Here is a 23,192-nt window from a genome sequence, read left to right on the forward strand (position 1 = left end):
TCTAACTGGTGAGTGAAAGGAATATTAATTATTTTCAGACCAAGTGACAGCTTTTCAGTACTGAATCTTACTTCAATCTATTTTTTTCCACCACTCTGTGACAGAAGTGGTCCTGCCCAAGGCTTTACCCCTCTTCTGTCCAAAGCACAAGTACTAAGAATAAAAAAATGTCTTTACACATTTCTATACCAAATTCTTGTGGTATATTTGGGAAACATACAAAATTAAGATTGCTAAATATTGAGTAAAGAAAGTTAAATAATTTTAATAAACAGATAGAGTAATCCCATGGAGACCTGCCTATTAGCCAATGAAAATCCAAAGATTAACAAAGATGTTTTGTAACAACAGTAATTTTCTTATGCATTCAAGCATAAAATGTATAGGGCCATGTGTTAATACCTAGGATAAGAGATTTGAACTTTCAAGAAAGTATTCCTATAGAACAATATATATATTCTAAGCTTCATGAAAAGTATTACATGCCAAAATAATGTCTTTTAGGTAACAAATTATATTTAAGTTGGAAAAAAATCCACAAGACCTTTTTTTCTACTTTGTATGTTTAAAACTAATTATACCTGAAAAGCATTAAAATCATGTAAACACTAACAATCACTAATTTTATGCTTGTCTCCATAGATGCTATGGGAAACATTTCCTTTACATCTGAAAAGAAAGTCTCACAATCCTATCTTTAAAAATAATTATTAAAAAAACCAAATGCCTTACAGATCTTGAAATGTTGCGGTTATCAAAATAAAATATCAAATTTCACTTTCAAAAAGAAAGTCTTCACTTCTGTAATCCTTCTAGCCCATCATCACACAGAAGAATTGATCTGTGGATAAGTTACAATCATCGAAATTGAAACAGTACCCGTTGGTCCTGGGGGCTCCTGGCAATAACGTCCATCCTTGTACAATAATTCTGTTATCTGGAAAGACAGAAAATTTGTGCATTGCAGCAAGAGAAGGAAACAAGAACAAATACAATCTGAAATTGAATTCTTGAAATAATAAAGCCTCTCCCCAGTAAGGTATTATTCTGTATCACAGTAATCCAACACCACCCACACCCACCAGAGATTGTTTTGTTTTTAAATAATAGGTTTGTCTTCTAAAAATAAAAACAAATACATCAAAGGAAAACCGCAATGTTTTATGAAATGTCACAAAGAAAGCCTCTAAAGCGATTTGTTTATATATCATTTTAAATTATTTCTTACAAACAGAAAATAACACATTGGTATTATGACCAATATTATTTCTCATCATACTGGTTTTGGTTTTGTTAAAACTGGACTAATATCCTCCTTTCATTTCATTTATTTACTTATTTAGGTTTGTGGAGACAGAATCCTGCTGTATGGCTCAGCCTGGCCTAGAACTTGCCATCCTTCTGCCTCACTAGCCTCCTGAGTATAGGGATTATAGGCATGAACCACCATACTGGCCCATTATCCTCCTTTTAAATGAGGTTTTACAGAAACTATACAGTAAAATGTACTGAACCAGTAAATAATTTATATCTTTTGTTATTCAAAGTCATTTCTCCATTAATTTTTAATGGCACTAAAACAAAAAGGGTCTAAAGTTCTAACATATTTGGTCCCAAGAATTCTTATCAATTGAATTCATAAGAATTAAAAGATATTCCTAAACATTTAATTTTCAACATGAATTCTACCAGCAAACTTTTTATTTAAAAACTTCAAACATACATTTTATGACAAAAATTGTTACACAACCTGTAGTACTGACTTTGTAGCTTTGAACACAGTACTTGATTATACACACCCTCAGGCTGAAGACAGAAAAGAGACGTACAGTAGTTGTTCAAAATGATATGGGTTAGGAGTTCTGAACTACTTTATATGTAGTCTGTAAACTGAGCTTATGTGCTTTTAAGTCAGTGCCTGGCATATATGTAAATGTTTACAACTCAAACTGTATTACTAGAACTATTGTTTATTTGCTATATGGAAAATTAGGAAAAACTGGTCGTATGCCCCCATGAAAATCATGCTGCATTTATTTCATGGCAATTCAAAAGACAGTTAGGTTAGAAACAAGAACTGTTCAAAAGAAAAATAAAACAATTCTCCCCTACAAACTATCTTTTAATCAAGAACACAAAGACAATTCTATCAGAAATTATAGCCATACATCACATGTAAGACAATCATACTCAATCCAAATTTGAACGATAATAATACTTTTAAGGAATTAAGCAATGAAAAATATCTCTGGTCAAAAGAGAATATAAATATCCCAACTATATATTAGAATTGAGTACATATCTTGAATGGCAGTTCAAGTAACACTAGAAATAGAATGAATTTTAAAAAATATGTAGATCAGTTGTAGAGCACTTTCCTAGTATGGCTTCAAACTCCAGCATCACAAAAAAGCTCAAGCCAAAACAAACTTAAACTAAGAATTTTAATTAATAATGTGTACTCTGATTTTAGTAAACTGAAAATCTTTCAGGCAATTCATAGTTGTTCTTCCTGCATAAAATCAGTAAACATCTTAAAAAGGTAACAATATAAAGTTGGTCTGCATACCATTCATATTTAGAAACACACACACATATAATGCATTACACATATACATATGTTTCTATACACATATCAAGAAAAATTTTAAACTGTAAGGTCAAATATTATAATAATTTTAACAGTTTTCATTTGGAAAAATTGAAAATCTTAGATTTTAGGACTAATTTAAAGACTATGTCCATAACAAATTTCCTGTTGTTTTAAAGCTACCATTTCAAGATTCTGAATCCATTTACCTATAAGAGTATACCATAAATATGTGACTCTACTAAAACTTTTGATCTTATTGGCATTTTACATATATTAAGGTACTCACCTTGCTCCAAAGATCTATATTCATGGACCTGCAGAGGGCAGCAAAGGATTAAAAATAAATCCAGAGGTTTTAAAAACATTTTAAGTTAAAATATACCAGCAATTATATTATGTAATGTACACAGGTCAGAGCTTTTAAATTAACAAATGTTTGCAAAATCAAGTTGAATTACTGGACAAGGCAATTTAGATGGTGAGCCTCACCCACATTGAATCTTCAAAATAAAGATTGGTTTGGATAAGAATCACTAAAGAACCAACCCTAAAGCATTGGAGTCCAAGTTTAATGGAGTAGGATTATTTGCACGGTTTCAAAGTATCGGCCCGTAGACTGCCTGCTACTTGTTATGGGAAAAACAGTAAATACATAATGGAAAGACAGAACACCTTGACTGAGTGATCAAAACTAACATCACTAATGAGATGCTGATGGCACCACGTGCCTTTAGATGTAATACAACTAAAAGAATATCCCTAATGTGGCATACAGCTGGTGTATAACCTGAAGCTAATCAGGGGAACCACTATGAGAAACAGTCTATAACATAACTGACCCACAGTCTCAAAAAATGTCAATTTCATAAAAGACAAAGGCCGAAGTTCCAGATTAGTGAAAATAAAAAGCTAAAGAATTATTCCAGGTTAGAGAAAATATAACAGAAATGACAACGAACATCCATCCCTAAACTGGATTATGAAGGGGAGGAAATGCGAAAAAAGACATAAATGATAAAATTAGAATATGCACTATTAGCTAAAAATAGTACAGTTATGTTAAGTTCCTTAATTTGTTAATTATGCTATGATTGAGTTAAGGGTACATCCTGGTTCCGTGGGATTACATAATGACAAAGGGTAATGATTACGATAAATGCAATTTAGGCTCAAATAATTCAGAAAAAATACATTTGTATAAATATAAACTGACAGACTGATAGCTGCATGGAAGCAGTAAATAATGATGTCACAAAATGCTAAATGTTAAATTGATGAATACTGTATACATGAGTTCCTTATACTATTTATGTAATTTTCTGTAATTTTGAATTTATTTCAAAGAAAGTGAAAAAGAACCCATATTTTGCCTAGTTAAGTGAGAAACCATTTATAATACAGAATAACAGATTGACGCTGATTTTACATTACTTCTAAATTTCAAATACTTGATGTTTAGAAGACTTACATATTTAATTCAAACTTTAAGAAAACTGTTATTTTCACAGTAATTTTACAATGTAAACATATACATGACTCACAAAAATTCACAGGCTTATTTATTTAATTTTGGAGGGATCTGAACAATTTTGAGAGCCTCAAAATTGTTAGGCCAGCACTCTTACAACTTGAGCCACTTGTCAACCCTTTTTTGAGATAGGGTCTCGGTAACTATTTACCTGGGTTTGTTACGAACCACAATCCTCCTGATCTCAGTTGGGATTACAGGTGTGAGCCACTGGGGCCTGGCTAGGTTTGTAGGTCTTTTTAAACATGCATGACATTAGGCACTTATGGGTGGACTGAGTTTTGGTATAGTGAGTTAACGGAGCATATATTTTTACACTAAAAACATATTCAGAATGAAGTATTGATGCATGCAACAACTTGGATGGACTGCAGGGGCATTATTCTGAGTGAAAAAGGCAAAAGAGGACATCCTATAGAAATCTACTTATGTAATATTTACAAAAATAACAAAATTATATAAACTGAGGATAAATTAGGTGTTGTCATAGGTTAGGGATGGAGGGGAAATGCCTATGTAGGGGTAATAGCAGGGGGATAGTTGTGGTAACAGAATAATTCTATATTTTCATTGCAATGGTGGTTACATATATATACATGTAATAAAATGACAGAATTAAATACAAATGTATCAATGTTTAATTTCTATACTTTTGACAATGTACTACAGTTATGCAGGATGTAACTACAACTAAACTAAGGAAAATGGGAGGAGAGAACATAGGACTTTGTAACTTTGTTACTTCCTGTGCTTATAATTATTTCAAAACAAAAACTGTTTAATAAATAAATATATTTCCATAACCCTTTTCTTTTTTGTTGTGTTTTATTTTATTTTTTTTGGTAGTGGGGCTTAAATTTAGGGCCTACCCATTGAGCCACTCCACCAGACCTCTTTCATGGCTTCAACCCATGATCCTCCTGATGTCTGCCTCCTGAGTAGCTAGGATTACAGATGTGAGCTACCTGCGCCCAGCTTTTCCATAATCCTTTTCCTTATGACCGTCTCTCCTACTATAACACAGTAAGAAAAAGTTTTGAAAAAAATCTGGAAGTGGGAAAAACATGGTTACAAAGCCATAAACATCATTATACTTTAGTATGGTATTGATTTTGATTTTGGGGAACAAAATCTTTAAAAAATCAGTTAACAAAAAGAATGCTAAATCAATCTAAAAATCCTATCTCTAAGTTACAGTGGCAAACAATCTCTCAACTTTACAAGACATCTCTCATCAAAGCCACCCACTAGTTACAGAGCAGAGTGCTCTGCCTATCATTTCCATATGCAAAAACCCCACAAAGGTCTGAGTTTTCATTTTTGATTTGTCAAAGAGTAAGAGAAAAAATAGTGAGGACTCAAGATATTATGACGATAAAACACCACATAGAAAAGAGTAAGTTAAAGTAAAGACAAATGGTTTGAATTCCAAGGAATCTTAATCTGCAGATGTCTATTACATCTAAAAAATAGGAGGAAAGTAGAAAAATTCAAAGGGTTTGCTAAAAAGTGAGAGGGTAATGCTCCATCCATAAGTACACAATATTAAGTACATAAGCCTTGAAATGGTTCTTCACTTTTGCTTCATCCTGAACCTCTTTGGGAATCTATTAATTCTTCTTATCCACTGCTGTTAATTTTATCAAGGGTAGCAATATGATGATGGTTATGTTTTTTGTTTAAAATAAGTTGTGAGATGCATCTGAAATATCTACAGGTGTAATGACAAGAAGTCTCTAGTTACTTTTAACAGTCCAAGAAAAAAGGAAGGAGGGAGGATATAGATGAAACAGGATTGCCAAAATCTTAACAGTTAAGCTAGGTGATGGTATAGGGAGTTCTACTTTTGTGAATGTTTGAGAACTCTGCAATAAAAAATAAGGCTAGCAGAGTGACTCAAGTGGCAGAGCACCTGCCTAGCAAGTGTGAGGCCCCAAGTTCGAACTCTTAACACACACACACACACACACACACACACACACACACACACACACACAAAGTTGTTCTCAAATCTGGTAATATAATACCTTAACGAACACATTGGTATAAACTTTTAAAACTGCACAGATAGCTAAAACAATTGAAAATGACCAAAAGCACTATAAATTGATGTACAACTAACTACATTGTACATTCATACATTCACAGGTATGAAACAAAAACAATCCCCAAAACATACAGACTCTGTTCACCCCCAGCATGAAACAAGAAGCCAAACACTAACTGCTTCTTCCTAAGGGCCCTTTTTGCTCCAGTTATTTTGGAAAAAGGGTCTCCCTTTTTGCCCAGGCTGGCCTGGACCATGATCCTCCTATTTAATGCTTTCCACAATACCTGGGATGACAGGTCCACACCATCATACCTGGCTAGCTGTTGACTAAGATGGAGCATCTCAAACTTTTTGTCTGGGTTGCCTAGAACTGCATTCCTCCCAATCAAGTATCCTGAGTAGCTGGTATGACAGGCATACTCCAACACATCTAGCTATTGATTGAAATGGGGGTCTTGTGAACTTTTTGCCTCAAATGTTGATCCTCTCAATCTTAGCCTCCCAAACAGCTAGGAATACAGGCATGAGCCACCAATATCCAGCTCATTTTTCACTTTAAAAACATTCTTGCAAGCTGGGCACTGGTAGCTCATGCCTATAATCCTAGCTACTCAGGAGACAGAGATCAGGAGGATCGCAGTTCGAAGCCAGCCTGGGCACATAGTTCATGAGACCCTATTTCAAAAAAAAAAAAACCACAAAAAAGGGCTGATGGAGTAGTTCAATGTGTAGGCCCTGAGTTCAAACCCCAGCACCATAAATAAACAAACAAATAAAATCCTGCATGTAGGTGTTTTAATTCCTTGTTTCACAGAAGAAACAGACTTAGAAATGCTAAGTAAAGTATCTTTAGCAAGGCTGGGATGTGACCTCAGTGGTACAGCATTTGTCTAGATGCACAAGCCCTAGGTTTAATCCCCAACACTGCAAGAAAATATCTTCCCCTGGAAGTTCCACAGGCTCAATGGATCCCAATAATAGTTAATCATCTCTCCATGTTGCCTATTTCCCATCTACCTTTATCTGCACCACCCTTCTTTCCCCACTCAGAATATATATATCTCTCTTATCTTCATTATATAAACTTTTTAATGGCTCAAAGCCATGACTCAGGGTCCATACTTCTTAACATAGAATAAGACCAGTCATGAAGAATGCTATGTTATCATTCCACTTTACTTCTTGCTATTTTATGCTTTCCTGAGCTGTGGGTCCCCAGACACATTAGTTCTTTCAGTCTCAGTGCCCCTGCCAGAAATGCCCTTCCTCTCACCTGTACAAATTCTCATCCATCCTTCGATACTAATCTTACTACCTTCTTTATACATTTTGCCTTGATCTACCCCTTCCCTACCCTTCACAGAAAGGGATAGTACTTTCTCCTCTACACATTCATAATTATCAAGATTAGTTTGCAGTTGTATGCTTACTCTCATGCCTCCAACTGTGAACAACACAGGGACAAGAAGTTTCTTATTTGTCCTTGAATTGCCTATTATCCAGCATTCCTAGTCCTTGGCACACACTCATAAGAGCTAATGTTTTCTGAGCTCTCATGAACTAATTAAACACTTTATTAATTTATTTAGTGGTTACAACATCTCTGCATTAAGCATAATGATCAGAGCCATTATAAAGATGAAGAGATTGAGACACAAAGTACTTAGCTTTAAAACTTACCTAGGGATTTTCTGAATCAACTATATGGATGTTAGACTGACAATTTTCATCTAATTTTGCTTCTTCCCAATACTCCACTTCAATAAAAAGATTTTTTTCAATGGCACATAAAATAAATTGAAATACAGATAGGTACAAATAAATACCATAAGTTAAAAGGAGATAGACAAGTAACAACCAAATTAGCTGTAAAGAGAATGTCAAATTCTAAGACACTGGTAAGGAGATCTGGTCCAAACCAGATGCAACCGCATCTTCAAAAGGTACAGATTCTACATTCCCTTATTGGAAACAGCAGGTCCGTAGGTCTTCTTCAACTCAACATTGGATAATGCCCCTTTCTGACTGCAGCAGAAAACTAAGGATTCTTCTTTGAAGAATAAAACAAAAGTCTCTGAACATTAAGTAACAATATGTGCTAAATACTAACATGGGGGAAGGAGGGAAATACCTAACACTTTCCTTCACATAGCATCCCAAAGACTTCTCATTAGAATGAGATGTCCCATTCACAAAGGACATACATAATGCCGACACCAACAATCTCAACTTGAGCCACTCAGCTAATCCCAGAGTCAGCTCCAAGTGTATAATCCCCACTAACAAATTCAGAGATTCTAATCACTTTTTACAGTCCTTACTCTTAATCAAAGATCCTCAGATATTTAGGATAGGGGAGGAAAAGTAACAGATAAAAACCTGTAGGAAACAGACAATAATCAGATGAGGAAAGACTTATAGAAAACTATTATTAGTATCCTCTAAGAGATAAAAACTTATCCATGAAATAGTAAGATGCTATTTTAGGAATTTATAGATTTCAAGAGATTATGGAAATAAAAATTATGGTAGCAGAAATGAAAAACTCAATGGAAATATAATAGCAAGTAGAACATAAAAAACCAAACAAAGCAAACCAAACCAAAATTGAAAACAATACAAAAAGAGAAAGGAAAGTAAAGAAAAAAATACTAATTATGTAGAAAACAATTTAAAAGATCAAAATCTCCAGGAAGGCATTTCACTCGATTGATATGCAATTACCATTTCCTAAGTGTATCAATGTACACAAATACTGACTTTCCACTCAAACACTATTCTCAAAAGGCATAAAGAAAACAGTGTTTTGCAAAAATATTATAGGATAGCATGAAAAATAAGTGTGAGCACATGTTAGTTAGGCCCTGTACCTGCTACTAGTGCTAAGCAGGCTTTATTAAAAGGTAGATAACCCTAAAAGTTGCATTCCAATAATGAAATGCATAGCCAAATTTCCCTTAGGCTTATCTAAAGTGATACCTAATTATAATGCTCTATAACTCTTAGATTTCTGATTATCTTATTTTGGGGAAGGAGTAACTTTGGTGCATCTTTCATGTGCTTAATTAAGTCTAGGGGCTACAGGTAAGCTAGCACGACTCCAGGGGCGATGACACAGTTAAACTGTGATTCAGTGCCAAGCTGTACTCAGTTTTCTCCTAGTCACCCAGCCAATTCTATACTTGCTAGTATACCTTGGGACCTTAAGAAGCATGACAGGTGGCTGTTGACAATTACACTGACAAAAGGATTTTAAAATATGTACTATTTGATTTGACATCAAATGAAAGATTATCACGGCTACATTACGTGCTGAGAATAAAGGACTGCAATCACATCAGTTAGTTAGAATTTTTAATAGTTTTGGGGGTGGGAGGGAAAGAAAGAAATGACTCAAGTCATAAATCCTTCTGATTATGCCCATATTATTATGAATAATACTAAACTACCACAATCTGAAATTTTATATCTACAATAAAAAATGAGCAATATAGTATTTGAACCTACATATTGAAATATGTTTCTAGAAGAGAATATCCTTATTTTTAATTAAAGAAAAGAATTCTAAAAGACTTCCACTTCCTAGCAGTGGCAGAATATAACAGGGATTGGACACATCTTCCACCTCAAACAAGTAAAAAACAGAAATAATGATTGTAGACACTGGGCCAAAGCCAGTAGAAAACAATGATGCCTGAAAGAAGGGAAACAAACCTTACGGCTGCTCCAGCTTTTTGTTTGGAGAGTTTCTAGAGAAGGGAAAATCCTAACACCCAGTCTGAGGAGGGAAAAACCTAATACCCAGTTCTGTAAAGTGAGCACTCGAAAAGCCAGCAAAGAATTCACAGGGTGAATTAGAGGGGTGCCCTGACTGGAGCATGTTCTAGTGATCTAGAGAGAGCAACCTTCAGTCTTTAGCTGAGTACTGATGAGTACATGTATGGGAGGAAATACTAAGCCTAGGGAACAACCTGTGACCTGTTCAGATGCTCCCAATGAAAGCTGGTAGAACACTCCCAGAACTCCTCCTATAGGGCTCAGTACAGTTCACATTGCCAAGTGTCAAAATGTATGGCCACCAAATGCAGTACTCAAAAAACTGCCACAAGCCAATTTAGTGGGAATAATCCTGCATTAAAGGCTATTCTAGTCTTAACTAACAAAGCATTAAAGCAAGTGCTAGGCCCACAAATATGTACAATTTTTGTGTGTCATTTCAAACTTAAAAAAAAAAAGAGCAAGCGCTAGAGAATTGTTTCTAAGCAACTTAACTGTCTCAGAACAAAACTCAAAAAGGGGTACAAAAAAATTCAAGGTCCAACTGTGAAATTCACAATGTCTGGCAACCAGTAAGAAAATTACAAAGGGCCTAGGGATGTGACTCAAGAGGTATAGCACTGGCCTAGCATGCATGAGGCCCTGAGCTCAATCATCATTGCTCCCCTGGCAGGCATGTACACACACAGAGAAAACAATTTACAAAGTAGAAAAGTATGGTTGGTGATCCATAATGAGGAGAAAAACTAATCAAAACAGACCCAGAAATGACTCAGATAACAGAATTAGTAGACAAAGACCTGAAAACAACTATTATTAATAGATCTTCCTATGTTCAAGGAGGAAGAAAAAAACCCCAAGAACATATTAAAGTCACAGAAGACATTAAAAAAAAAGCCCTGAATATTTAGAAATGAAACAGACAATGTCTGAGATTGAAATGCATTCTAAATGTATCGCTGCCTTGGTCAAGCCTCTACATCACACATTAGTCTACTTTATTCAGAATTAAGAATCATCAAAACAGATGCCACAAAATCCTTGTCATAAAATAACTAAAAAAACCAAAAAAAGACATTTATGTCTTTTATTCATAACCTTACTCATCTTACGACAACTTAATATACCAATGTACAATAAAGAAAAAGTAGCAAATTTTATGTGCATATAGTCTACTAAAGGTTAAGTGTACAGAGGTTACAAAAGTGACCAAAAAAACCAACCTTATAGCACCAATGATGACACGAAATTAAGTGGCAGTCACAATAAAAGAACAGCAAGCAAGCACATTCACTGCAGAGGCAGGCAGGTCTATACACTAAATCAGCTCAATGACAAACCCAGGTATATAACATCATTTGAGCTTTTCCCACTGCATTAAGAAATCTAGGATTTGGGCTAGGAGCATGGCTCAAGTGGTAGAGCACCTGCCTAGCAAGCACAAGGCCCTGGGTTCAACCCCTCCCCTCCCCCAAAAAAAATCTAACTCCAAACACTGGGCACCAATGGCTCACGCCTATAATACTAACTACTGAGGAGGATCAGAGGTTTGAGGTCAGCCCAGGGAAAATGAAAGTGAGACCCTATCTCAAAAAGTACCCAACACATAAAAGGGCTGGCAGAACCTGCTTAGCAAGGGTAAGGCCCTGAGTTCAAACTCATGTACCACCAAAAGAAAAAAGAAAGAAATCTAGGATTTATGAAATACAATGAATGTTATTCAAACTAACGAAAACATATAAGGTTAGTGAAGTTAAAAGAAATACCCACAACCTGGAAGTTAAGGAGAAAAACTTTTAAGTCTTTCATCAAGGAAAACTATTTGAAAATGTTACTACATTTCACATTGTAATGCATTAGGGTTCATTTTTTTAAAAATGCATTTTGATCCACTTGTTTATATAGACCATTTCAAATTATAGTCTTAAAGGCCTGGATCTTGTCCTTTTTCTATTTTTTCTTATCACTCTTCAGTGATAGTTTTATGTTAAGAAAAAGGCAGCAACACAGAATTCCACAACTTATCTGACCTCCTGTTGCCTGCAATACAGGCTCATAGATGTGTACAGAAAACTAGTGCTCCCACCAGAAAATGACATATAAACTTCTGGGACTAATACCAGACAAAATTAGAAACTTATCCTTTTAACAACCACCAATGTTAACTGATTCAACGCAGATTACCAATGGCTTCTAAAGTCAAGGAGTGAAAGAGGGTGGGAAAACAGGGTAGACAATGTGACCCAAAGTATCACCCCACAGATTTCTTACCAATTACAAAGGACATTAGGCTTCTTTGCAAGGGAAAGACAGAGGAATTACTTAACCAAGTGCCATACTTCCCCCACAGACCCACATGTTAAAGGTCTGGTCCCCAGGGTGTGATAGTGGGAGGTGGTAGAGCCTTTTGGAGGAGGGACTTTGTGGAAGGTTCTTAGGTCACTGGGGCTGTGCCTTCCAAGGGCATTGTGGGACCCCAGTCCCTTCTTCTTTCCATTTTGCTTCCTGGGCATGAAGTAAGCAGTTTTGCTCCCACCACACATTCCTACCGAGATGTGCTACTCCGCCACAGAACGAAAGCAATGGGACCCCAGTACCACACACAAAAAGGGAGAGTAAAGAGACTTAGCAATAAAAATGAACTGCATGAATTTAACTGAATCCTCAGCTAAAAAGTAAAACACTGGAAAAGAAAATTTTAAAACTGGAAAAATCTAAATGGATTATGTATATAAATGATGATAGTTTTACTAGTATTTTATGGGTCATACTATGATTATATACAGATGATGACCTTATTCTTTTTTTTTTTTTTTTTTTTGTGGTACTGGGGCTTGAACTCAGGGCCTATATTTTCAGTCACTCCACCAGCCCTTTTTTGTGATGGATCTTTTCAAGATAGGGTCTTGCAAACTATTTGCTGGGGCTGGCTTCAAACCTCAATCCTTCTGACCTCTGTCTTCTGAGTAGCTAGGATAACAGGTGTGAGTCACCAGCACCCACTGATGACCTTATTCTTAAGGGATAAAACAGGTAGGATCATTTCAGGTACCCAGTATATCAGAATATAAGAACAACTACCTTTCTTCATGCAATAGATTACCATGTCTTTAAGATTCAGTGAAAGACTCAGTGTCTTTAAGTAGTTCAGCAAAAAAGACAAAAATTTATGTGTGTGTATGTGTATCAAGTACAAATGTATGAGAAAAGGAAAACAAGTAAATATGGCATGGAATTAACAATTGGTGTATCTAAACAGACCATGTTGGTGATTCATTTACTAGTCCTTCAACTTTTCTTTGAATATTTTTAAAATAACAAAATTGGAGGGTGCTAGGATATGGCTGGAATTTACTTCCCGAGGGTTCATGTGTTGGAAGCTTGGTCCTCAGTGTGGTAAAGAGGAGAGGCCTAAAAAATAAAAGAGGTGGGCCTAATGTGAGGTCTTACAGCACTGTGGGCATGCCCTCAGAAGGGATCACAGTAGTTCTTGTGGGACTCTAGGGCTCTTGCCAGAGCAAAGTGTTAAAAGAATTACTCCAACTCCCTAAACTGTTCTCTGGCAGTTTTATGATGTGATTTCTTCCTTCCAGTCATTCCCATCATGATGTCATCTGCCATGATGGCCCTAAATAGAGCTGAGTCAAAACCAGCACTATGCCTTTGAACCTCTAGAACTATGAACTAAATAAACTTCTTTTCTTTGTACTTAGCCTACCTTACGAATCTCAATGTAGTAAAAGAAAATAGACAAGTAAAAATGTCATTAACATTCCTTGAACACACAGGAGAGTAGTAGTATTATACTGAATGAAAGTGGCCTTATAATTAAATGCTCAAAGAATAAACTGTTATATATGCAAATCTGTAACTCCAACTTGCCATTTTCAAACAGCACTTTCTCCTTGGTAACAGGATATTTACAAAAATATGCATTTCTTGGGAAAGATATATAAAAGGCTACTTAGAAGAATAGAACAGGCAGGATTATTTCAGGTACCCAGTATATCAGAATATAAGAATAACCACCTTTCCTCATGTACTCGATTATAAGAAAAGGAGTAATCAATTAGTTCATAACCAGGCAAAGAACATTTAAGTTGATAATCTTACCTCCTAAAGCCTAGAATTAGACTGCCTCTTAAAGAATTAAATGAGAAAGGCAACTCATTTGATTTCACTGCAAAAGAAAATGATTGTTAAACATCTCACACCAAACAAACAAAACAATCAAAAACCCTGAGTTACCAACTTATTTGACAAAATTTTACCAAATCCTTTTAATTTTCATTTTATTTAAAAATAGCAATTTATAATAACAATTTAAATTTTAAAATAATAATTTTCATTTAAAAATAATGTTTTCATACAAAATTAATAAAATAACAGCAATATGTATTTGCAAGAAAACCATTCTTTCAAAGCATTTTACTTCATTTTGGTGAGTGTATACAATTAATGACTTTATATGGTAACTGTTCTTGCACATAAACGGCAATTACTAATTTATCATCATAACTGAATCACCAGGGTACACAACTGATATTGTGTGCTACTGAATACTGTGGCACTATGGAGAGACTGTATTAAAGACTTTCATCTTTTGAAGACAGAAGAGAAAATTCTTTTCTAAGAGTAACAAGGTAAAATCATGATAAAATATGTATTTAACTGTTATATTACTGATTTATATTGACCTTTCATTTTTCTGAGCATTTGTTTCCTCTACTACTTATTTTAGCATTTAACAGTCAAAACCTTGAATGTTTCGGTACTGATTTGTAAGCCTGATTTGCATTAGCAGAAGAATCAGGCCTGGTATAGCTTCTTCATATAAACCTTGCTGTAACTAGCAAGGGGTGGATGGGATCACCTTAAGCATCTCCTGAATTTCTTTTTCCTTGCAATCATATTATAATGGTATCATTATAATCTTTTCACTTTAAATATAATGTGGCTTTTTAATGATACAAGTTAAGCTGTAATGAGAGGAATTCAGAGTAGAGACAAATTCTGAAGGCAATAAATTCAGGTTAGGTGAACCTTAAGATAGTTGGCTTAATTTTTTTAAAGAACTCATAGAACAATCAGTCATATTAAAGATTTACCTCACTTAAATATAAAAATTAACTCCCACACAAGAGTTATTTAAGATCAACTGATATATCCCTTCAGCAAGGAGTTTAAGTTTCCCAGAGGTCTTACAACATTTGAAAGTCTAAAAAACATTTTTAAGAGGACCTATACTTAGTCACTCAAAGAATTAGAAAGTGAACATAACTAAGTGCCTCCAGACAACCTTTAATTTTGCTTGACAAAATTAATTAGGCATACTCACAAATAAAAATGAGAAGATGTGAACCTAGTACCCTACAAACTTGATCAAGATAACAAAACCTCCCTACATTGACATTCTTGGTGATGCAGTAAACAACAGTACAACCTAAGAGCTGCCTAAAGCAATGACAAAATGAACTGCTCTTTAAAGACTTGTAAATCCAACGGGGCAAGGAAATGACAAGAGTGGGCTCAAATATACTTCAGTCTCATGGTCCCTGGCATTTTTCTTTTCCAATTTAATAAACAACTTCTTGATAATGTATTTTTATACTATTCAAAATTGTATTGCACAGACTATTGTCAAGTTTTTTTCCTTAAAAAGGTAGCCAGAAAAATCCCAGCAAACTGAAATGTTGGTGTCGTATAGTTTCCTTAGCAACAAACAAATCTGAAAAATCAAGGTTGACAATAAAGTGGAATAGATGGTATGATAAAAGGGAAAGTCAGCTCTCATGTATGCACCTTACGAGCCCAGAGTCTCCTGCTAATGCATCTCTGTTTTCATCTTGTCAGTATAGAAAATCTATATATTTTACAGAGTGGAAGGCAAAATCAATACACTTAAATAGCAGCCAAAGTAATATTTAGCCTCCAACTCAAATAACTATACCTCTAACAGTAACCACTTTTCTTATAGGACACTTTGTCTTTCCCTTCCAATATTAACTATTTTTAATTAATGAAGTATTTTAAATGATGTAAACACAGGCTATAGATAGCAAATAATCTGGTTCTTACAAAGCTGCCATTTATACATTGTGAATATGTACTAATCAAGATTTAATTTTTAACATTTTATGGAGCTTAAAAAAAAAACCAAAAAAACAAAAACCTCCAACTTAGATTGAAGGTGTGGCTCAAACAGTAGAGTGCTTGCTTTGCAAGTGAAAAGCCCTGAGTTCAAACTCCGGTCCCACCTCCCCCCCAAAAAAACCAAAAACATTTTACAGAGCTAAAAATCCCTATGTTCATGTATTTTGGTTTTAAATGATGTGTCTTCTACAAGACCTAAACCTGTCAGTAACATCATGGACATATTACAAAATAAAGACTTGAAGGAACATCTTGTTTATTTATTTATTAAAAACAAAATGTGGTATGATAAATAGAATAAAGTTAGAGTTGGAAGATCTTGCTTCAGGCTCAAAGCACACATTGGGCAAATCATATACCTCACTATACCTTTCCTCATTTATCAATGGAGATGACTTTATTAACCTGTAGTAAACACAGTAAACACCCTAGCATTTAAATGTTTAGCAAACATTTGCTGTGTTTTTGTTAAGAAAATCTAAGAAATAGTTTCATGTAACTTTAATTTTTTTTTTTGGGTGGGACTGGGGTTTGAACTCAGGGGTTTGTGCTTACAAAGCAGGGATCCACTTGAGCATACCTTTTTCAGTCCAACTTCATGAAACTTAATTAATGTCATAATAGATAACAATGGAAGTTTAAAAAACTTTGGTAAACAGTATCTCATTCAATTTTCAGACACCCCTTTACCCCAATGCACACTATGTTGATAGGGAGTACCTTAGAAAACTGAAGCAAACAGAGGTTAAGAGCCTTGCTTCAAATCACCTATCAGCTGCTGAATTAAAAATAGGACATTGGTCTTCAGGGTCCCCACCCCAACCTCCACTCTAACAATATTATCTCCCATGTACTTTCAACTTTAAAACTACTTCAAAAGTATCCACAAGTGCAACTCAAAAACTGGCTTTTCAGTATGACTTAAAACAAAACACTGCATAAACGACGCTGCATGCCTTCAGTAGTAACTGAAATCATTACTGCTAATGTTAAACACTTACAAAATGATAAGACATAGTCTAAGTTCCCATTTACTGCTTCACGTCTCACTTCGGCTTGAGAAAACACACCACTTTGAGGCAGACACTCATTTTCCTAGAAATAGAGCATATACCAATGATAACATGCTTCACCTAACAGCAGTTTGATATGCTTTCAAATTTCCTATCTTCCCAATATGTAATCATTATATTATTTGAAAATCTATCATTTTAAAAAATATAGTCCTCTAAACTATACATTAGTCAAATAATTGAATTTTAGCAAAAGCTTTAAGATAGAGTTCCAACATTCCACATTAAATGCTTATCTCATTGTTACCCACAGAGTGGTTTTTTGGAAGTGGAGGGACTGTTTACTTTCGAAGACACTACAATTCTCTCATTCAGGACAAAAGTTCAATGCACAATACTAAAATAGTGTTTTGGGACATGTGGTAAAGTAAGGAGGATCAAATTTACTTAACTCCAAGTGGTGTATCACTTGTCCCAAAATTAGTTGTTCAATAACTTATGTATATGAACCAAAATTTAGCTCAAATATATTTATTGAATCATTTTGTAATAGTACAATGTTGAAAACGACCTAGGTAATAAATAATAGGCAATGAATAAAAGTAAATTATGGCATATTAATACAACAAAATGGCATGCAAGCACAAAAAATAATTTGCAGAATTACATATTGTTATGAAAGATACGAAATGAAAAAAACAGGTTGCTAAATAACATAAAAAATGTAATTTGAGGGGGGACACTACTGGAAATTGAACTCAGGACCTCACACTAAGTGCACTACCACTTGAGCCACAGTTTCGATCCTTTTTCTGATTTTTCAGATAGGGTCTTGTGCTTGTGTCCTAATCAGCCTCAGAACTTCAGTCCTCCTATGTCTGCCTCCCAAGGAGCTGAGGTAACAAGAGTGCACAACCATGCCCAGTCCTATAATCCACTCTTATGCTGAAAGATGTCTTAAGGATACTCACATCTGAAAGAACACACATGTTAAGCTAAAAAGACTAACTTAAGGTTTTTTTGATGACCATCTAACATTAGGGAGAAAGACATTCTCGTCAACTCTGTAATTAAAACCATACTGTACTCACCTGCAAAACAGCACGTACTGACTTTATGCTATCAAAGGATGGAAACACGTAATTTACATATGTCTCCTGATCAGGATCTATTCCCATTTCATGCATTCCTTTGAGGACATCAATTATACCTGTAATGCACAACCCAGAAGCACAGAGATAAAGAACTTGGAACAAATCAAGGAGCGATCAGAAAGTTTAGTTCAGTTACTTTCTAAATCATAGTGTAAAAAAATTATTCAGCATTTTGTTTGTCTAAAAGAGAAGGCAGAAAAGCAAAAGAACTAGGACACATGACGAGTGGAAAAAATTTATTCTATTCCTCATCTCCCTCTACTAATTCCATAATGCATGCTAAGAAAATATTCTTAAGAAAAAAAGAAAGTATTCTGCCACGCAAGGTGGCTCACACCTGTAATCCAAGCTTCAGGAGATGCAGATTGGGAGGATAGAGTTTCAAGGCCAGCTAGGGCAAAAAGTTCTCAAGACCCCATATCTCAACCAATAAAGGCTGGACGTAGTGGAGTGTGCCTGTCATCCCAGCTAGGCAGGAAGGGTAAATAAGAGGACAGCAGTACAGACCGACCAAGGCATAAATGTTAACACCTTACCTTAAAAATAACCAAAGTGTGGCACAAGTGGGAGAGCGCTTGCCTAGCAAGCGCAAGGCCGTAAGTTCAAACCCCATAACCTCCTACAAAATGAAACTCTCCTTGAAATTATGACTACGAGGAAAGTTAAGAGAAATGTGTTGAGCATTTCTGGCCCCTCGACTGAGTATCAATCATACAACATCACTGCTATCAGACAGCAATGACAGAATTACACAATAACACCTAAGAAGAATAAGCACTGCAATGGGAAGGGATTATGGAATTAGAACAGCAGATCTGTCAAAGACAAAACCAGTTTCAAAAACTGTTTTTTTCCTCCAACACAGGTATACATAAAGTTAAGTTTATTGAGGACTACATTTTGAAATTGCTTTGTCCAATATTTAAATAACAAGCTGTTTAATATTAAAGCAGAAGATCCTGCCAAAATATGACAGATGTACAGCTTTATCCATAAATTATGGATTATACACACAATTATATATTAAATGCTATTTTAAGCAAGGCACCCCACTTGTTCTAAAATATGGGAAATGCTACCCCACTGAAAAATCAAATGAGGAGAATTACCTTTTTTTTCTATCTAGAGCTGCTTTAAATTCAAGAAGCCATTAATGTTTGCCAAGCTAGACTGCCTTGACATATCACTTCAAAAAGTGTTTTTGATTAAGCACATTAACAAAAAATATCTAATTTTTACTAAATTCTGACTTTAGCTTTTACAAAAGAATGAGAAACAAAGAGAACACTTTTTTATTCTAATGAATTATTGTCTCATTGAATTTAAAACTAACTTAAAAGATTGGAGACATAATTCAGTGTTAATGTTCTTGCCTCCCATTAGCATAAGGTATCATCTCACCCCTGTTGGAATGACTATTATCCAGCTAGAGGTGTAGTTTGGTGGAATGGTGCCTGCCCAGCATTCTTGAAGCCCTGAGCCCAATCTCCAGCATTGCAAAAAAAGAAAAAAACAGAATGACTATTACCAAAAAGGTAATAATAACAAATGCCAGTGAAGCTGCAGAGAAAAGAGAATCCTAGTACACTGTTTGTGAGTATGGCAACTGGTTAAACCATTGCAGAAAACAGTATGGAAATTCCTGAAAACTTTAAAATCACCACCTCAGAGAAATACCTGTATACCTAAATTCACTGCAGCACTTTCACAGTAGTCAAAATGTAGGGGCAACATTCTGTTGACAGATGAGTGGATAAACAAAATGGTGTGTGTGTGTGTGATTTTCCAGCCTTAGAAAGAGCCAATGGCACATGCCTGTAATCACAGCACTCTGGGGGGGGTGCGGGGAAGCAAGAAAATTGGGAGTTTGAGTTCAGCTTGGCCTACATAGTAAGACCCTGTCAGAAAGAAAGACAGAAGATGAGCAGATTGGAAGGAGGGAGGGAGGGAGGGAAGAAGGAAGGAAAGACTCCCCATCACCAAAGACACGTGAATAAACCTTGAGGACATTATGCTAAGTGAAATAAGCCACAAACAGAAAGAAAAATACAGCTGAACATAGTTCAGTGTTTTGGTCAATGAAGGAGCACACATTTTATGGTGTTCCCATGAAAGTAAAAAGGAGCTAAAAAAATTCTTATTGTCTAGCGAGTTTGTGCTTATCATTGCATTATAATACTGTACAGGTTTGCAGTCTGGGAGCAAAGGCTATACTATATAGGCTAGGTATGTAGTAGGCTGTACCATTTAAGTTTTTGTAAATAAAATTCTATCATTTTTATACAATGATTAAAGTGCCTAGTGACACATTTCTCAGAATGTACTCCCAACATTAAGTGACACATGACTGTACTGCATTGATCTCACTTATATGTGGAATCTAAAAAATACATAAATAAATTATATATATATATGAACCTCATAGTCAGAGGAACTCTCGGAGAGAATAGAATGGTAGTTACCAGGGTCTGGGAGTGAAGGAAAAGGGAGATGCTGGTCAAAAAATATAAGCTTTCACTTTCAAGAATAAGAAGTTCTGGAGACTTAGTGTACAGCAAGGTGACTACAGTTAATACTACTGCATTAACTGTATTACTGTATTCTTGAATTTTTTTAAAGTTCCCTAGACAACAGATTTTCTGTTTGAAAACAAGCCAACAAATTAACTGCAGATAAAAGATTATCTTAGTAATACTTACTCCTATACTGAACACCACCCTACCATCAATACCTCAAATATAATTCATTTTCTTCTTCTTTTACTTTTTTGGTGGGATTGGGGTTTGGGGTCTGAATTCAGGGCTTTGTCCTTGGAAAGCTGGCACTCTATCACTTGAGCCACGCTTCTGGTCCATTATGCTCTGGTTATTTTGGAGACAGGGTCTTGAACTATTTGCCTGAGCTGGCCTCAAAATGTGATCACAGCCTCCCAAGTAGCCGGGATTATGGATGTGAGCCTCTGGTGCCCAGCCTAATTAATTTTCTTAATTTCTTCAATGTTATCAGGGGAAAGAGTGCATTCTGCTCACATGATCTCTGTTGTTGGCATTTTTAACTTAAATTTCTAACTCAAACTACAGTAGGCTTTAAGCCTGGGACCCATCTGCTCAGATGAGGTCACTCTCCCAGGCATCCTTTAGTAACTATAGCCAGAAGAAAAGACGGCAACATTTGTCAGTGAAAAAGGAAAAGGGGTGATTGAGCTGATCTGATTATCTATAAATTCTAAAAAAAAAAAAAAAAAAAAAAATACAACTCCCTCCTCCCTTTTTCTGGAAGTAAAGACAGTTCCCAGAAGCTCACACATGCTAGGCAAGTGTTCCACTACTGAGCAACACTCCCAACCCTTTTAACTTTTTAATTTTGAGACAGGGTCTCACCACATTTCCCAGACTAGCCTTGAACTTGTGATCCTCTTGCCTCAGTCTCCTCAGTAACTAGGATTATATGCACGTGGCCTCACATTTATACAAAGATTAATCTTATATTACCTCGTATAAAAATGGATTTCAACCCCGTGTGAACTTGGCACATCTAAACTAAGACTAAATAAACAATCTAATAACATTTCAATGTACTAGAAAACCGAAACAACTAAAATAGTTCCAACTGGGGGGTGGAGGGTGGCTCAAACAATGTATACACATGTGAGTAAATGTAAAAATGACAAAAAAAAAAAGAATAGCAACAAAATTAGAGATAAGGGCAGAACAGATTCTGCCTGAAAGTGAGGGGGAGAGAGAGGGGGCATACAAACAATGTATGCACATATGAATAAACAAGAAAAAAAAAAGAATAAAAATTTTAAAGAAAGTTCCAACTATGGGAAAAAGATAAGATTTACCTAAACAACTTCCACTGACTAAGACTGTCTGCTCTATGTAACTCTTATACTCTACCTAGTATACTCACTTTATTTGGAGACAAAGTCTTACTTTTTGAAAAGTTACCTCTATTCCACTCAGTTGGCATTCATACTTTTAATCAGCCCTTCTTTATATACTTTTTCCTTTTCATCTTCTTAGTATTTTGTCACTACACCAAAGGATATAGATTCCTACTCATCTGGGCTTATTTAGGCCAACTTGCTAAAAACGTATTTTTCGAAGTCCATTTCTATGTCCATTGATGCCATAAACTTGTTGGAAAAATGAGTCATAAGAAGGCAGAAGCATTCTTAGAGGCTGGTGATGGCTTTATTACAGCCAGAAAAACTCAACAGAGATTAGATCATCATGTTGTTGGAAACACTTGGCTCAGTTTTTTCTGACCTCCACATGTCTCTGACTTCTTGATTACATTTACTCTTCATTAGCCACTCCTGCACATCCTCCATACCTGCTCCCATTATCTGTCATTTCCACCAGTCTAAACATGACTTTCACTGGACAAAGCAAGGTCATTATACTACCCTTATGTGAATGAAACTATGTAAAACACATACCCTGGCAGATGAAAGAAGACAGCAGAATATATACTATACTATCTTTTAGGATCTGTTGCAAAAGAGAAGGTATGGGTTTTTTTTTTTTTTGGGGGGGATGGTTTTTATCCCCTTGTGGTACAGGATGGGGGTGTAGCAGGGGTGAGCTCAGGACCTGCTGCTTGCTAGTCAGACACTGTACCACTTGACCCACTCTGACAGCCATATACTATTTTATAAAAAGTGAAAAACAGGCCGGGCATGGTGGCACACATCTGTTTATTCCTTCTACCTGAGAGAAGTAAGTAGGATAATCAGGATTCAGGCAGACCCAGGTTAAAAAGTATGAGACCCTATCTAAAAACTAACTAAAACAAAAAGGTCGGGGTACATGAGTCAAGTGGTAGAGTGCTTGCCTAGCAAGCACAAAGGCCCTGAGTTCAAACACTAGTACCACCAAAAAAAAAAGAAAAAAGTAAAAGTAAGAAAAATACCAGAAAA

The 23,192-nt window shown here is 35.5% G+C and overlaps 1 protein-coding gene across 1 annotated transcript in view; it reads right to left on the reverse strand.

The window, feature by feature from the left end:
* Positions 1-23,192, reverse strand: part of Lrpprc (leucine rich pentatricopeptide repeat containing) — a 99,123-nt gene that overhangs the window by 52,357 nt on the left and 23,574 nt on the right. Inside the window, exons 12-16 of the mRNA XM_020185683.2 lie at positions 18,206-18,324; positions 17,103-17,196; positions 14,062-14,128; positions 2,880-2,907; positions 880-937 (exon numbers count right to left, since the gene is read on the reverse strand). Of these exons, the coding sequence (XP_020041272.1) occupies positions 880-937; positions 2,880-2,907; positions 14,062-14,128; positions 17,103-17,196; positions 18,206-18,324 (366 nt within the window). The remainder of the gene's footprint in view (positions 1-879; positions 938-2,879; positions 2,908-14,061; positions 14,129-17,102; positions 17,197-18,205; positions 18,325-23,192) is intronic.

The sequence above is a fragment of the Castor canadensis genome, chromosome 12, assembly GCF_047511655.1.
Source record: "Castor canadensis chromosome 12, mCasCan1.hap1v2, whole genome shotgun sequence".
NCBI classification, from domain to species: Eukaryota; Metazoa; Chordata; class Mammalia; order Rodentia; family Castoridae; genus Castor; species Castor canadensis.